We start from the raw sequence: 17,519 nt of genomic DNA, 5'->3' as shown, positions 1-17,519 counted from the left end.
TCTGGAACTCAGGAGACATGGGTACTAGTAGAAACTTAGGCACACACTTCTTATGTGACCTTGGTCAAAGCACTGAATGTATCTTGTGTATCACTTCACCATCTGCAGTACTAAGGTAATACCACCTTACATCACAGCAGTATTGTGAGAATAAGATCCTTCAATGATTGTGAGATGGTTAGGGTGTTTATATGCTGAGAGTAGCTATATAAGAATATAGATAAATAAAATGTATGTATATTTAAATCGCTAATGTGTGTGTGTTTCACACAGATAAAGATATTAGAAGAACATTGTTGAAGTCAAGTGCTCAAAAGTTAGGAAATACCATTGTTAAGGTTGCCTGTGCAACTTTAATTTTGTCTGCTTATGCAACTGCATCACAATACAGGCTGTAATTACATGACCTCCTTCAGTCTCAGTTTCCTGCCTTCTACCTATGACTCCTTGTTTTTCATCCCCCATTTCCTTCCCTGCTCACAATCCAAGTATCTTTGCCGAGTCAGTCCCAATCTTTCCCAACCTACTTGTACCAATCTGCTCTCTTTACAGGCCTTGTTGAATCAGGGAACATCTTCCTCCACACTTCCACAGCCTGGCAGGGATTGAATGATTGACAGCACAGCAGAGACAGTCTTTCTTCCTTTAGGTGCTCTGATCCAGCACATTTCACAGCAGCCCAAAGCTGCAAATGGAAGAAAATCCTGTGGCTGTAGCATGCCCAGTGTGAACAGACTCTTCAGGAAATTTTGCTGTGATAAATCTAGGAAGTTGCTACTGAGCACATGTTTATAATTTCGCCACATTTAGGCAGTTTTTCACAGGGGCAGTGAAAGTCATATCCTTGGCACAAAGACCACCTCCAGCCAAATTTCAAATTTCTGCTCCAATGCATGGGAGTCTTAGAGTACTTCTACACTGCGGGCTAAAGTCAAATTAACTTCAGCTATGTTAATTGTGTAGCTGAAGTTGAAATAGCTTAACTCAGTTTTTGGCACGGTCTACACTGCAGGAAGTCAAAGGAAGAACACTCTTTCTTCTTCTTCCCTTACTCCACATGAAATGAGGTTACAGAATTCGGCATAAGAAGCTCGTTATTTTGAAATTATTTCAAAATAATGGGCTTGCTGTGTAGATGCACGCTGTTATTTCAAAATAACTCATGTTATTTTGAAATAACGCTGCTGTGTAGACATGCCCTTAGAGCTCTTCAAAGAAAATATTACCAGTTTTTTTATCATTGGTAATTCCCCCCCCCCCCCCACCACCTTATTTTTTGAAATGGCTGAACCATTTTGCCTGAAAATTTCCAGAATATTCCAGCTTGAAGCAGGTATCTCACATGGAACATTTTCAGGTTTGGCAAAATGAAAATCAACTTATAATCAGAAGTTATTAAGGCAACCTTGCTACTAGCCTTACCTATAATAAATACAAATAAATAAAAGTTTGGGACAGTTCTTTCACAGTTAACTTTCAATTTTTCTAAAATAAAATAAATTTCTCCAGAACTTCCTTAGAAACACAATAGACATGGCAATGCCAATTCTGAAGTGTTTCTCTCTGAGGCAGAAGAATGCTAGATGCGCTTGTGGCCTGTAGTGTCTGACTAATACAGTAAATTCAAAAAGGCCTTTTATAGGATAGATAACAGCTAGGATACAGAAGTAAGGCCAATTCTAATTATGGGCAGCCAGGACCCCTTGCAGGTATGTAAGAGGACAAAGTACAATGAATGTTATCTGATCTGTATGAGACAGGATGGTGGCTTCCTTTCTAGAGTAGCATATTGTTAGCTTAATAATTTATCAAGGTTTGAGTGTTCATTCTTTTCCCATAAACTATAAAAATTAGCTATGAATTTTCTGGAAGTGAGTTGAGATGAACAACAGTATATAAAAGCTACAGAAGTGTTCCAGGATATATAGATTCAGTACTAGTGCGTTTTTCACATGTGGTTGTAAATTATACTTCAGCCTGCTGAAACTAGAAATTATATCCTCTAGTGGGACAGTTTTCTCTTCTGTTGGCAGAAGCCATTATTAAGACTTTTAAGAAAATTGTATGGGTTGTGTCTAAACTGCACAATGCCATCAGTAGCCCTGAGAAGCATTGCACTTCTGAGATAACCCTGTATGTCACAATTCCTCCCCTGCTTCATTCTTGTACTGCAGATGGTGAGTAGTAAAATATCAATGGCCAATACCAAGAGCAAATTATGACTTCCTTCCTGTGCCAGCTCATCTGCACTGGTTAGTGAATGGAGGGCTTTGTCTATTGTTCCTTGGAAATAGCAAAGTAAACACCAAGGCTACGTCTATACTGCAATGCTATTTCGAGAGGCCAGAGTATCCTGAAATAGCTATCCTGTGTCTTCACAGCAAGCCTGTTATTTTGGGCTCGCTATTCTGACATCCCTATAAACCTCATCCTACAAGGAGTAAGGGACATTTCGGAATAGTGCTTTATTTCAAAATTCGGCACTGTGTAGACAGCACCAAATGACAAAATAAGCCATTTTGAAATAGCATCAAAATAAGATATGCAATTTGCGTAGCTTAAATTGTGTATCCTATTTCGAGTTACAGTGCTGTTTAGATGTACCTCAAAATGCCTGTGTGCCCAGAAGCATGTAAGAGTAGTGCTGACTCACTCATAATCCCTTAATTAGACACATCATCCAAATCACAATAAATCCCTTAAGATAACAATTTCACAGTCCTTTAGTTTTTCTTTCTATAACAAATTTTCTAAGAACAGTGCTTACCCATTTCAACCAGAAAGGACACTGTCTCAACGACTTAATTACCTGCATCCTGCTTCAAAGACCTTTTAAATCTGCACTTGAAAGGGAATCCTCTGAACTGTCATTCATGCTAAAATTCAACACTTTACGCGTGGGTCTCAACAAGCACTCTAGTTATCTTACCCATTACAAAGATAGCTTCCCCAATTATCACCTCTAATATCATTAGCTCACAGACATTTACCTTCCCCCCTCCCCCGCATCCCCCTTCTGTTCTGAAATTTGATTTGTCCTTTTCATATGTGTTCATTTTTTAAAATTGTATCCTTTGGTATATATGGTTGTGATTATTTTCTTCCACTATTTGATCTTAGGAAGTGGGTCTGGCCCACGAAAGCTCATCATCTTGTTAGTCTTTAAAGTGCTACATAGTCCTGTCTTTTGCTTCAGCTACACCAGACTAAGACGGCTACATTTCTACCACAGTGCTTACCAGTGTAATGTCTGGTGAACATCACAGTGATTTTATGTGAACATCAGTGGTTTTATAGTCACTGCATTTTTTTTCAGATTTAGAATGATTGCTATCCCCATTTCACCTATTGGGTGAGGTACAAAACTATTTAGGGACTTGCTCAAGGTCCCACAGGAAGTCTGTGTCAAAGCTGGAAATAGATCCAGATCTCCTGATTCTCAACCCAGTCCTTAACTGTAAGACCATCCTTTTGAAACTCAAAAGAATCTTGTGTATTTACAGATAAGTGTGGTGCTAAGAATATTATTTGGTGTTGCTTTTTGCAAAAGACAGTTGTAACTGCGACATGCTAATTGTTTCTGCATGTACCACACATTGTTTACTGTAGAGTTGCCTTTCCAAATTTTACCCATGTTTCTGCTAATGTACCGAATTGTTATATTTGTATAGCCTGTTGTCTGACTTGAAAACTGTTTCCTTTTGGAAAAGAATTATGATGCAGAAAAGGGACCCGAGAAGCCAGACAAAAGCCAGACCTTTTCCATCAACAGTGGACATGGAAGCCTTCCTGGGATTAGAAAAGTCTATGAATTCTACAGTGCTCCAATTGTCAAGTTCTGGTTTCATACGGTTAGTCATTGAAATAAGATTAACTAGATATTAATATTGTTGAAAGCATCTGTTAAACCTTTAAAGGAAGAAAGAGAAAGAGAGAGAGATAATGACTTCACCTACCACTGAAATGCAGCCACTTTTAGGGTGGCCAAAAAGGCCACTGCCTCCATTTTTCATCCTCACAATTTAATTGTAGGTGCAATTCTCGCTCTGGAGAACCAGTAGGATGAGCTCATAACTTTGGCTTGACTTCAGTGGGGCTCTGACCAGGTGCAACATTTTGCCTGAACATTGTAAATTGCAGCCTTCGTGTTTTTTGAATATGTGCTGCATATGCCCCAGAAAATTTTTTACCATGTTTTCTGTTTTGACAATAAATCAGTGGGATTTTTTTTAAAGATGTAGCCGAAGCAGAGACTCTCAAAATATGGTTGGGGAAGGAGTAAAATGAAGCGTAGTGGGGGGGGGGGGAGGCATCTCTCACCTCAACCCCATCCTGGACATAGATCTGTGCATGGGAGACAACCCACCCATGCACCTTGGGGCAGTTGAACCTTGGCAATGCCTCTCTTTCCCTCACCAGGTTGCCTTGGGGGACAACTGCAGAGAGCAGCTGTCTGGAAATACCAGCTTGTAGGAACAGAAGCAGCCTAAGTCAGGACCCCCTGGACATACCAGTCAGATCTGTACCATATTCCCTAACTTTCTTTCCTCTATGCTGATTATCTGTTTGCTCTGATCTTTCTCTTCCCTCATAGGCTATGTCTACATCTGGAGCTAGCCTGTGTAGACACAAGCTAGTGTGCTAAAAATATCTGTGGTAGCCCCAGTAGCTCAGGCAGCGGTGAGGGGACAGCATGGACTAGCCACCCATTGCATTTGTATGGCAGCTTCACTATTGTTAGTGTGCCAGCTCAATGAGACCTTGTATGAGTGTTTCTTCCTGTTCTCTAGCTGGCAATCACACCCCCAGCTTCAAGTGTAGATGTAACCACAGTCTTGTTACCTCAGCTTCACTCCAAAACTGCCCTCACCCCGACCAGTTCCCTTTCCCCTTCACTTTTCTATCCATGTAGCTGATCCTCTTCCAACTAATTCTCCTCCCCCGCTATACCAAAAAAAAAAAAAAAAAAAAAGAGAGGACTAACATGACAGTTGCTGCCATCCCATTGTTCACTCCTTCCCTTGCTCTGTGTCTATTTGGCTTGTTTAGAAAGTATCAACCCATTATTTCCTTGTATTTTCCCATCAGTCTGCCTGTACCCATCTGTTGTCTCTTCTCTTATACTAGGATTCTAAGCTTTTTTTGGGTAGGGACTGTCTTTTTTTTCTGTTTATACAACACTTAACTGTATCGGGGTCCATGTTCATGAATGGAGTTCTAGCAGCAATGGTCATACAGATAATAAAAACAAATGATGTTTAAGCTCTGGCGGACATTTTCTGGAAGGGACATAGCAATCTAAAGGGCTGACAGGAAATTTTTGGACTGAAGCTCTTAATAGTATCCCATTAATGTGACAAAATTTTGTTTAATTGAATAGTGCACTTGTTTTTCCCCTTTCTAGTAAGTTTCTAATTTCTTTGTCACAGCTGCCAATGCATATAGAATGTGTATTATGTATTCTGCAGATGGCATACTTGGCATTTCTCATGCTCTTCACCTACACTGTGTTGGTCAAAATGGAATCCAGGCCTAGTGTGCAAGAGTGGCTTGTAATAATCTACATTTTCACGACTGCCATGGAAAAAATCAGGGAGGTGAGCTCTTCCTTTTCCACTTTCTCTACTCTACATTTCTAGAAGACAAATTATAAATAATGGCTGCAGATTCTTAAATTCTGTTCCAAGGGATCCACGAGAAGAAATATGCATGACCTTTACTTTTCAGTGGTCCTAGTTAATTAAAAACTAAAGACTGTTTTTCTAAGGGAAGGTGCCTAATCTTTGTTTCCTAAATCCTTGTTTAGGAATCTAAGCCAGTAGGAGCAATCATGGGGCAAGAAACAGTTTTCTTGCTTCTCAAATATTTTTGAGAATTTAAACATATTTACTTTCCCAAATTAGGTTATAAAGTCAGTCTTGAAATTTTCCACAAACCAAAAACAGAAAACTTTTTTGATTTTAGTCAGTTGTTTCATTGTGATTATTTTAAAAAGAATCTTTTCAATTATGACTTTTTTTAACAGCCCACTGTTCAGTCTAATTAGCTTAAATTTCAATACAAAAAGTCATTTCAAACTGGAAATTTGGATTTTTTTTGTTTAAAATGTTGAAATTAAACATTTCAATTATTCTGAAATTGTTAAAAACAAAAAACAAAAAAAACCACCAGCTGCCAAGTCATGAGATTTAGGGATACCAACCTTGTTTTGGCAGTTATTTTGGTTGTGACAAACTGACTTTTTCTATGAAAACAGCTGTCAAATTTCTGATCAGTTATAATAGATACTGGTAGGTGCCTGCATATCTGAAAATTAATCTATCTTATTTAGATGACTAAATGTGGATGTGCAAGAGCCTAAATCAGTGGTGGGGAACTTGAGATCTGTGGGCTGCATGCGGCCCATTGGGGTTCCACCTGCGGCCCACCCACCCAGTCTCTGCTCCCTTCCTCCATGCCTGGGGCAATGAATCCCTACATTTACCTATTTGTCCTCCCCTTATGGTGCTTTTGTAACACAATAAATCAGCTGATTCACAGCCCTTCAAGCTCTGGGAGTGAGGGGGAGGAGCATTGACGGAGTGCAAATCAGCTGATTCATGGATTTCTGGAAGTGCTGGGAAAGAGGGGGAGGAGTAGGTAAGTGAAGGGTCTCCAGTGCCTGAGAGGTGTCAGGGAAGGGGGCAAAGAGGGGTCACAGCCCTCAGATGGAACCCCAGTTGGCTGCATGCACGCTGCAGGTTGCCCACCACTGGATTTCAAATTTGCAGCCCACTGAGCTGAAGCAGGGTCACTCATGCAGGCCCACTCACTAGCCTGGGTTGCCCATAGCTGGCCTAAATTAAGGCACCCATTTTTGAAAATCTTGGCTTGGGTCACTAGTTCATTGATAATGCAATATGGATTGGACCTCTAGGTCCCTGCTTTGATTGTGACATTGACTAGAAATTATTACCAGTTACAGCAGTTTGGTGATCTATTGTATGTAAAATACATAGGTGGTCTACTTCCAGTCTCTGTGAGTAAGAGGCCAGGTAATAAAAATGAACTTTAGATGATATTTTGTAAAATGTGAAACATTAATAATTTTTTAAAAATATTTTAATTTTTGAAAACATGAAAAAAGCATTCAGAATTAATTGCTATTGATTGACTAAATCAGCTGGCAACTCTAGTGGATGTCATGGCCTAGAAGCCAATTTTAAATTATCATGTTGTACTTTTTCTGCTAAGAAGGTATTTATTATGGAGCATGAAGCTTTCACTGCAGCTGTCTATGTTGCCTTATGCTCTGTGAAAAATAGAGGACTTTAGCCCCCCCAAATTGACAACATGGCACTTCACACATATACAGACGCGTCTACAAATATACTGTCAGGTACATTCAAGTGACATTGAAATTTGAACCTCTATGCTAAGTACAATCTGCACTCCAAAGCCTTGGATGAGTTAGGTGGCACAAACAGTGGAGTGTATGTTATTTCATGAGACGAGAGAGAAAATTCTCTTAATTTAACTGAGGTAGTTAGCTAAACAAACATTTTTATTTTATTTATATTTGTTTATTTATAAGTACCATACATATTTTTAATATGACATTGGAATGCTTTATTTATTGTTAGCAGTGAGTGGATACTCTTTGCCATTTTGTGATAATTTCTTTTAGTGAAAGTAGGGAATTCTGCTTGAACACCTTTATCTCTCAGCACAGAAGTAACTGTGAAGTCTGACCCCTGCAAAAAGAGGAAGAGGAGATTATGGTTTTCAAATGGCAGATGAAATATAGGGTAGAAAACGAAGTCTGAAACAGAGGTAGAAGCTGTCTGACTGGATATGAAGTTAAAGTGGCAAAAGGACATAAAAGATTATCTGTTTTTTTAAATCACAGCATGAAACACCAAACATCTCAGAAGTCATAGGTGTGATATGGCATGTCTTGTTTGTGGGTGCAGGAATCATGTCAATCAAGACTATTACATTTGACTTACTATTACAGGACTATGTAGCACTTTAAAGACTAACAAGATGGTTTATTAGATGATGAGCTTTCGTGGGCCATCATCTAATAAACCATCTTGTTAGTCTTTAAAGTGCTACATAGTCCTGTATTTTGCTTCAGCTACACCAGACTAACACGGCTACATTTCTATCACTATTTGACTTAGAGAATTTCTTAAATCCAAGTACCAGTTCTAGTCTACAGGAAAGTAACACTGTCTTACATGTGCAACTGATTGATTCCTCAGGGCCTTGTTATGTTTGACTCTGCAGCAGTGTTTCTCGATTGTATCAAGTAGCTATTGAAGCTTGAGGGCTGATCTTTGCAAATACTCATGTAAGTAATTGTACATATGCAAGTAGTCCCACTGATTTACCTGAAGTTACTCATATGAATACATTTTTGCAAGACCAGGGCCTAACATTTCAAAATCTCTCTTGTATTTGCTCCTTATCAGTTGGATCTTCCATAGCAGTGCATAATTGGCCTCAATCATGTAATGTGTAAAGGTCTTATTTATGGCCTTCCAAAGATTCCACTTCACACATTTGCTTAGTGAAGCTGAAAATCCCTTTGGGGCACCCTTACAGTTCAAGAAGCAAACATTTCAATCTTTACCTTCCCAGTTTCCAACACTCCCTTTTCAGGATTGGAATACAGAGATCTTTGCATGTCAGATCTAAACGAAAACACAATTACTTTCATCTCAGCAGGGTTGGAGCAAGGACTTTCCATGACCGGGGGGCATTTAAAATGATTTCAGTAGGTCACAACCATTTCTCCTCCAGACAAACCCCATATTGTTTACAAAAAATACATATGCGTAACAACTGTGTACAGCTTGCTCTTTTCTGCCATGGGATATATTCATTCGTGAATGAATTAAGAAGTGGAATTCATTTCTCAACAGAATACTAACCCTTTTGGAGGGAGGAGTGTCTAAGAAATATGACCATTATTCTTTCATTTCAAATTCCAGCCATCATGAAATCGCAGAGCATTAACCTTGTGAACTTTAATTGTGAAAATTTGTCAGAAATAAAATATTTCATGTACCAACTGATGGTTGACAGGTTGGGGGAGAGGATTTTACTGGCGTCTGTTATTTTTTCCAATTTCTGTTTAGATATTTATTTCAGAGCCAGGAAAGTTCAGCCAAAAGGTGAAGGTGTGGATTAATGAGTACTGGAACTTCACTGATTCCATAGCTATCATCCTGTTTGTGACTGGTTTTGGCTTGCGCTGGGTGGATCCTCCTTTTCAAACAGCAGGAAGGCTAATTTACTGCTTGGATATAATATTCTGGTATGCACGGCTCCTTGACTTCTTTGCTGTAAATCAACATGCAGGCCCATATCTGATGATGATTGGGAAAATGGTAAGTATTGGACTGCAGGGTAACATTTTTGCGCTTATGACATCAAAACTGATGGAAGGGTAATATTCAGAAAGGGACACAAAGCAGAATGGTGGCCAGACTATAACTGGGCTTACAATTTCTAAGTATTTTACTTACAAATTGTGACTCTTTCCATTCATGAGTTGTCCATGATCAGAGCATAGTTTTTGGTGATTTGTTAATTATTTGAATTTATCCATAGCAGACATTTTCTCTTGGTTCCTCAGAGACAGGTTGCATTTTAGCTGAATGTTCTGATAAACGGAGGAAAAAACAAACAAACCTCTCTTTGATTGTGGCAGACAGTGACTTATTACCTTAGATAATTCCCCTAGATTGTGAAAACTGTCTTATGTTTATTTTATATCTAGATTCAAATAATTCTATCCTATGTTTAGCAGGCAAAAGTTGTACTGAGTTAAGTTATTTTTTGAATCAGAATTGAACGGAACTACTGTATTTTCTTGAGAGAGATCTGTGGACTTCTGTTGTAATTTCCCTCACTTATTGGGAAATATCTTGTTAATACTTCACATTTCGTCTCACATAATAATTCAAGCCCAGTGTTTGAAGGCGAAATTCATCCCTGGGCAGGGGACCAGCGTGAACTGTTCAAATCTCACTTACATGCTGTAAGAAGGACATCAGGACTTGGTAGGCCTTATACTGGCTCTCTGAGGTGGCATGAATTTCACCTCTAGAGGATAGTAAGGCCAAGTCAATGTATGGAAAGAAAACCTGAACTTTCCTTCCCCCAAGAAATGATGATATTACATAAGAATGTAAGAGTGGCCATACGGGTCACAGCAAAGATCCAGCTAGCCCAATATTCTGTTTTCTGACAGTGCCAATGCCAATAGCTTCAGAGGGAATGAACAGAACAAGTAGTCATTAAGTGACCCATTTCCTGTTGCCCATTCCCAGATTCTCCAAGAATTTATCTAGTTCTTTTTTGAACACTGTTTATAATATTGACTTTCACAACATCCTCTGGCAAGGAGTTCCACAGGTTGGTTTTGTGTGTGTGTTGTGTGAAGAAATATTTCCTTTTGTTTGTTTTAAACTTGCTGCCTATCAATTTTATTTGGTGACCCAAAAAACAGGACTATGTAGCACTTTAAAGACTAACAAGATGGTTTATTAGGTGATGAGCTTTCGTGGGCCGGACCCACTTCCTCAGATCAAATAGTGGAAGAAAATTGGCATGACCATATATACCAAAGGATATAATCAAAAAAATGAACACATATGAAAAAAGGACAAATCAAATGTCAGAACAGGAGGTAAATGTCTGTGAGGTAATATTAGAGGTGATAATTGGGGAAGCTATCTTTGTAATGGGTAAGATAATTAGCGTCTTTGTTGAGACCTAGGTGTAAAGTGTCAAATTTAAGCATGAATGACAGTTCAGAGGATTCTCTTTCAAGTCTGGTGTTAAAATGTCTTTGAAGCAGGATGCAGGTAGTTAAGTCCTTGAGACAATGCCCTTTCTGGCTGAAATGGCAAGAAACTGTTTTTTCTTTGTGATCCTGTCTAATATCTGTTTTGTGTGCATTGATTCTTTGGCAAAGTGTCTGAGATGTTTGTCCAATGTACATAGCAGATGGACACTGTTGGCACATGATAGCATAAATTATATTTCTGGATGAGCAGGAATATGTGTTCTTGATCTTATAACTGAATTGGTTAAGTCCAATAATGGTATCAGCAGAGTGAATATGTGGACAAAGCTGGCAATGGAGTTTGTTGCAAGGGAAAGTTCCAGGGCTGATATTAGTGTGGTATGTCCTGTGGTTGTTGGTAAGAATCATCTTGAGGAGACTATGGGTCTGTGACCCCTATTTCTTGTGTTATGGGAAGGAGTAAATAACACCACCATATTTACTTCAGTGTTGCCAATTTTAGTAGGATGTATTACTGGAAATTACATGATATGAAATCATTTTAAATTAAAGATTAATCTTTGATTCCTGCAGACTCCAGGCCAATCCTGCAGGGTTGGCAACCCTGTTTCCACACCAGTCATGATTTTATAGATCTCTATCGTATCCCCCCTTTTCCAAACTGAAAAGTGCCAGTCTTATTAACCTCTCCTTATATAGAAGCTGTTCCACACCCCTAATAATTTTTGTTGCCCTTTTCTGTACCTTTTAAAATTCCAATTTGAGATGGGGTTCTTCAACATAGATTTATACAGTGGCAAAGTGTTATTTTATCCCTTTCTTAATGATTCCCAATATTCTGTTAGTTCTGGGGGTTTTTTTCTTCACAACTGCTGTACATTGAGTGGATGTTTTCAGGGAACTATTCACAATGACTCCTAAGATCTCCTTCTTGAGTAATAACAGCTAATTTAGACCCTCCATTATTTTACATGTGTAGTTGGGATTATATTTTCCAATGTGCATTACTTTGCATTTATCAACATTGAATTTCATCTGACATTTTGTTGACTCTTTTGAAGTTCTTTGCAGTCTGCTTTGGACATAACCAGCATTCCTGCTAATCTTTTCCATTGATGTGCAGAATAAATTTTATGTGCACTGAGGCATGTGTGAATGTGCACCACCAATAGAAACCACGTGGTAGGCACTCTGCTAACCAACTGGATGTCATTTGAATCTCTCCTGACTGGCCTCACAAACACACAGCTTACAGGGAACACTGGACTTAAATATATAGAGTAGTCTTGTATCAACTGCAAATTTTCCCATCTCACTTGGTTTATGAACATACTGGTCGTGATACGTTCTGAAAACTGCCCATTTATTCCCACCCTTTGTTTTCCTATCTTTTAACCACTCACTGAACAATGAGATGCTCTTCCCTCTTATCCCATGAGAACTCACTTTGCTTAAGAGCCTTTGGTGAAAGAACTTGTCAAAGGCTTTCTGAAAAATCTAAGTGCTCTGTATCTACTGGATCTCCCTTGTCCACATTCTAGTAGATTGGTTACGCATGATTTTTCTTTACAAAACTATGTTAACTCTTCCCTAGCTAATCATGTTAATCTCTGTGTTTGACAATTCTGTTCTTTACTATAGTATCAACCAGTTTGCCTGGTACTGAAGTTAAGTTTACTGGCCTGAAATTGTCAGGATCACCTATGGAGCCTTTTAAAAAATTTGGTGTTACATTATCTATCCTCCAGTAATCTGGCACAGAAGCTGATTTAAATGGTAGGTTAGATACCACAATTAGTAGTTATGAAGGTTTTGAAATTTCAGGTTTTTGAAATCTCTCTCACAATCTTAACCATGAAGACCGATGCAAAGAATTCATATAGCTTTTATGTATTATTATTTAAATGCATAGATGTGAAAGTTGTGATTTATACTCCCATTCATAATGAATGTCACTATTTTAATACCACTATTTGTATTTCATTTTTTCATGCAGACAGCAAACATGTTTTATATTGTGATTATGATGGCAATAGTGTTGCTGAGTTTTGGGGTATCACGAAAGGCAATTCTTTCTCCAGAAGAGCCTCCCACTTGGACGCTTGCACGAGATATTGTGTTCCAACCCTATTGGATGATGTTTGGTGAGGTTTATGCTGGAGAAATAGATGGTAAGCAGTCTTGATGGGACTACTAATGTGCTTAAAATTATGTGCTGAAGTGCTTTGCTGGATTCGGGACATACAGCTGGGGACAACTATAAAGTCCATACATTCTCAAAGGATTTTGATTTCAGTGTGTATTGAATGTTATCTGGCATTATAGTTCATGGTCCAAAAGAAGAATATTCCCTTTTCAATCTTCATTAAATTAGCTTTAGGGTTTCCAAATTTAACGTTGTGAATGAAAAGTTCCAAAGCCCAGGAGAGAGCATGTAGGAGCTGATGAAAAAGACTTTGTTACTCAGGGATTCTGCTATGGAATGAATTTCTAGAGAAGATTAAGTCAATCTAAAATCTGACCCTCTTGAATAAATGCTGCAGGGACTGTGCATCATAGCAAGAATTACATTGACATTGAAACTCCCCCATCTACCCAAAAAGCCCCCCACAAAAACCTGTAACCAAAAAAGTGTTATAATTTGAAGAGGTCTAAGAATTCTCTTGAAAACAGTGGGCAAGCTCCTCAGATGGTGTAAATTAGCACAGCTCCCCTAAGGTCACGGGGGTTCTGCTCTACACCAGGTGACATCTATCCTTCTATCCAATCTAGAAAGAAATGCATCTGAAATATTAGCCTACCATGGCTATACTGACTTATTTGGTAACTGTGGTTTTCATTTCCTTTCTGTGAAGCATGTGAACTAAATGAAGACTGCCCTCCTGGGTCCTTCCTTACGCCATTCCTCCAAGCTGTATACCTTTTTGTACAGTACATCATCATGGTCAACTTGCTGATTGCTTTCTTTAAGTAAGTACCAATTAAATGTTGTAAAACCAAAACCCGGGATACACTGCTAATTATTGTGCTTGTAGTCAGGTGGAGGTTTCTGTCATTTGGTGCAATCTCATCCATCCTAAAAAAAAAATGCTGATTTTTATAATTATTTTTATTAGGGATGTAATAGTATAGTTGATTAACCGATAAGCAAAAACTTACAGGTTAATGCTATAGACTACACACATTTCCTCTCTGCCTCTCCCTGCCAGTACATTTTTTAGTAGGCTAGCCAGCAACAGTTCCGGGACAGGTCTGGGACCTCCCTCTGCTGTGGCTCTGCATTTACAGGCAACCTGCCTCACTCCTGGCTCATGCTGGGCCTGGTATCTACCCCCTTTCAGCTCAGCATTTCAAGTGTATTAAGAGCTGGGTGGGCAGGCAGCCCAGCTCAGTTCTGGCTTGCGCTGGGTCCGGGAGCTCAGACTGCCCCCCAGACCGGGACTGCTTCCACCCCTCAATGCTGCCTCTTTCTCAGAAGCAGCAGCACAGGGCAAAAGGCACTCGGTCCAGAGAGGAGCTGGTTTTTAAACTGGCTCCTCTCATGGACCAGCTCCCACCTGGCACCCTGGGCTGCTGCTTCTGATACAGTGGCTGCCAGCCCTGCCCATGGGGACTATAGAATAGTTGATTAACCAATAAAATTTCCCTCAAGTGTTCGACTATTCAATTAACCGATATTTAACATCCCTCATTTTTATGAATCATAGGATGAATGTAACTCTGGCATCCTCTGCATCCAAACGTGAGGGGGTGCCACAGCCAAAGACAGAGTAATCACTTCAATTTCTCTTCTAGTTTGATGGTGCAATTTTAATAAGAGGCTCCCTGGAGACCCCTCCATTACTCTGAGGTCAATTTCTCCTGACTGATCATGCAAAAGAACAATGCATATGACTAGAACATTGGTAGTGAAGAACAATCCACACCTTCTAAACAATTAGTTTTTTCTTCTGTGGTTTCAATATTTCAGTGGAGAAATCTTTCAAATCTATTTCCAGCCATAGATTTAAAAATCAGCTTGAAGAAATCCAGTGATTAGAAGTTCAAGGCAAATGAATAATCAACGTCCATCTTTTGTTTCCATTCCCAAACAGAAATTTCCATTCTGAAACTGTGGCAATGCATGTATTTCTTTTTTATATATAGTTGTTAAACTTCAGTTGTGAAATACATTTTGATTTATTTCTATGTTTAAGTCTTCAGTAGCAAAGATGTGCTAAACCCAGCATTTCTGCACTTGGTTTCTTTCTCATGGGAGGCAAAAATTAGTTCTCGTCAGTACAAGCTTGGCAGTATATTTAATTGTTCTCTCAAAAGCAGAACTTTTTGGATCTTCAGAAGCCAAGTGTGATCAGGAAATTATAAATAGATTGAAATGAATGCTGGGCCGCTGGAGTGAAGGTCACTTTCCAGTTCATTGGCCTGTTGTTCTGTAATAAACTGTTGGATGTTTTTTCACTGTTAAGCTTAGCAGTATCACTGTCCCCAAAGAACCTTTAGAAAAGGAGAGTCTTTTGAACTGCTGCCAGCTGCTGTAGGTTCTTGGTGGAAGGAGACACAGAGAATGACATGGAGGAACAAGTACTGAAGAACAATTTTCATTCTGCTACATTGTTGTGTGACAACCTTTTCCATGGGTACTGCTCCTAATTCCTACATTTAATCCTGTTCAAATATTCAAGCACTGTTGAATTCATGAGACTATTTGGCAGGGGAGGAGGGAATTTAAGATTGTCAAAGCCACCTCAGTGGGGTTTGATATATAATTCCCATTAATTTAAATTTTTGGATATGCAGATCTCTGGAGCAACTTTGAAAATGTCAGCCCTCTGTGTGTTGTTGTGTTAACTGCATCAACCTGCTGTTGCTTTGTTAAATTTAAATGCTGAAGGTATTTACCCCATTTTAGGATCGGGCCCTTTAATTCAACAGCGCCATGTATCTGCTGATAGGTAGATTTCTCAGATGAAGTCTCCCTTTTCCTCCCCTCTCTTTCTGTTTTACAGTAATGTTTATTATGACATGAAATCCATATCAAACAAGCTCTGGAAATACAACCGTTACCGCTACATCATGATGTATCACCAGAAGCCATGGCTGCCTCCACCTTTCATCATTCTGAGCCACATCGGCCTCCTCATAAACCATCTCTGCCACCATCGTCACCCAAATGAGCTGGATCAAGAGGAAGGAGACGTTGGACTAAGTAAGCAAGATGGCAGGTTTTCCAGGCCTTTGCTGGTGGGCCTATAGAAAAAGGTGATCAGGGATGTTTGGCTAGTTTCCCATCGCCTTTTTGGTAGGCTTATCAGTGAAAGGGATGTGGTTGAGATTTGTACCGTGACACGTAATTTGGCTATCAACCCAAACTAGTAAGGAGTTGTGTCACTATCTACCTTGCAACTGTGGGTGTCCTTAAATGCTATGCTGCTGATGCTAACAGCTCACATATGAGCATTTAGGTTACACCCTTGCTTCCACCATACATTTACTTTTTGCAGAGTGACCTCAATATTGCACACAGTTCTGAATTTTATCCATACCATCTGCGGATATGACAATTTGCTAAGGTTCCCAGGACTGTGAGTTACAGTTTTACCCACTTTGCCTAAGCAAGTGCGAGTTTTTGCTACTATTAAATGTTGTGATAACTCCCTAACACAGCAGCTTTTCTCCAGCAACCTAATAGGATTCTGCCAATCCGAACCTTTCCTTGCAGGGCTAAAGATAGAAAGGGTTACAAGCAAACCAAGGTAAAGACACACTTATAGACTAAAAATTAATTTAAGCAAGTTACAATCTTTACCTCGCCTATATTTGGCTCCCAAAGATTGATTGAAGGATCCTCTTGACTGAAGGATCAAATGTTCTCTAGTTTCAAAAGCTCTGGACCCTTGAATCCCTGAAGTGATAGTCAACTCAGATGTCTTTTTGTCTCCCTTATATCACCCTCAAAGTTCATGGTCTCTGTTCCCAGAGCCAGGAAGGCTTCCTGCTAATCTTACTATCCTGTGAAAATCCTATCCCTTGGCTGATTCACATGTGTTAGATTAGTCTCTGACACCTTATTCACTAGGGTATGCTGTGATGGTTTCTGAGACCATTGCCACTTGTTTGCCCTTGAGCCCTTATCCATTAATTTCCCAAGAACTCATCTTGACTCTGAACTCATCGTTGAGGTTTGTTTATTGCCATACAGTCAAACTCCATGGAGCTGATCAGATTCATGTGTGGTCGGGTACAGACTATACTACACATGCCAAGTACAAAATTATTAATCAGCTTATATATCCGTTCTACATTGTATCACACACTCTGTAACTGGTTCATTAGGTTCTGGGAACCAATTCTTCCACAGATCACAAACTGTTCATGCGCCACACGTATGCTATGTGTTACACATTGCTTATTGCCCTGCTATCTCTTTTCTGTTAACTACATATTTTTCATATTTACAAGGCTACTGTGAATTCCTACTTTGTTCATTGTTGCACTTCCTTACTCAGAATAAACTTACTTACATTCCACACATTTTTTTCTTTTAGAGATATAACTTATTCAGTTTAATCATATTTCATTCTCTTTGTGGTTATTCTTAAGATGTATTACCCAGCAGCATATTTGAACCATGTATTGGAGGCTAATGTCCCTTAGAAAAGTGCACTGTAGGTTGATTATCATTGTAATGATGGTATATCCACCTCACTATTGTGTGTGT

General features: G+C 39.2%; 1 protein-coding gene across 1 annotated transcript in view; it reads left to right on the top strand.

Annotated features, from left to right (window-relative positions):
- The window catches only part of TRPM6 (transient receptor potential cation channel subfamily M member 6), a 132,660-nt gene that overhangs the window by 69,132 nt on the left and 46,009 nt on the right, over positions 1–17,519 (top strand). The window contains exons 19-24 of the mRNA XM_089779237.1: positions 3,711–3,851; positions 5,469–5,597; positions 9,126–9,377; positions 12,798–12,972; positions 13,657–13,771; positions 15,808–16,007. Coding sequence (XP_089635363.1) covers positions 3,711–3,851; positions 5,469–5,597; positions 9,126–9,377; positions 12,798–12,972; positions 13,657–13,771; positions 15,808–16,007 — 1,012 coding nt within the window. The remainder of the gene's footprint in view (positions 1–3,710; positions 3,852–5,468; positions 5,598–9,125; positions 9,378–12,797; positions 12,973–13,656; positions 13,772–15,807; positions 16,008–17,519) is intronic.

The sequence above is a fragment of the Pelodiscus sinensis genome, chromosome 6 (assembly GCF_052426305.1).
Source record: "Pelodiscus sinensis isolate ZL-2025 chromosome 6, ASM5242630v1, whole genome shotgun sequence".
NCBI classification, from domain to species: Eukaryota; Metazoa; Chordata; order Testudines; family Trionychidae; genus Pelodiscus; species Pelodiscus sinensis.
This window is presented reverse-complemented; position numbering and strand designations above follow the sequence as displayed.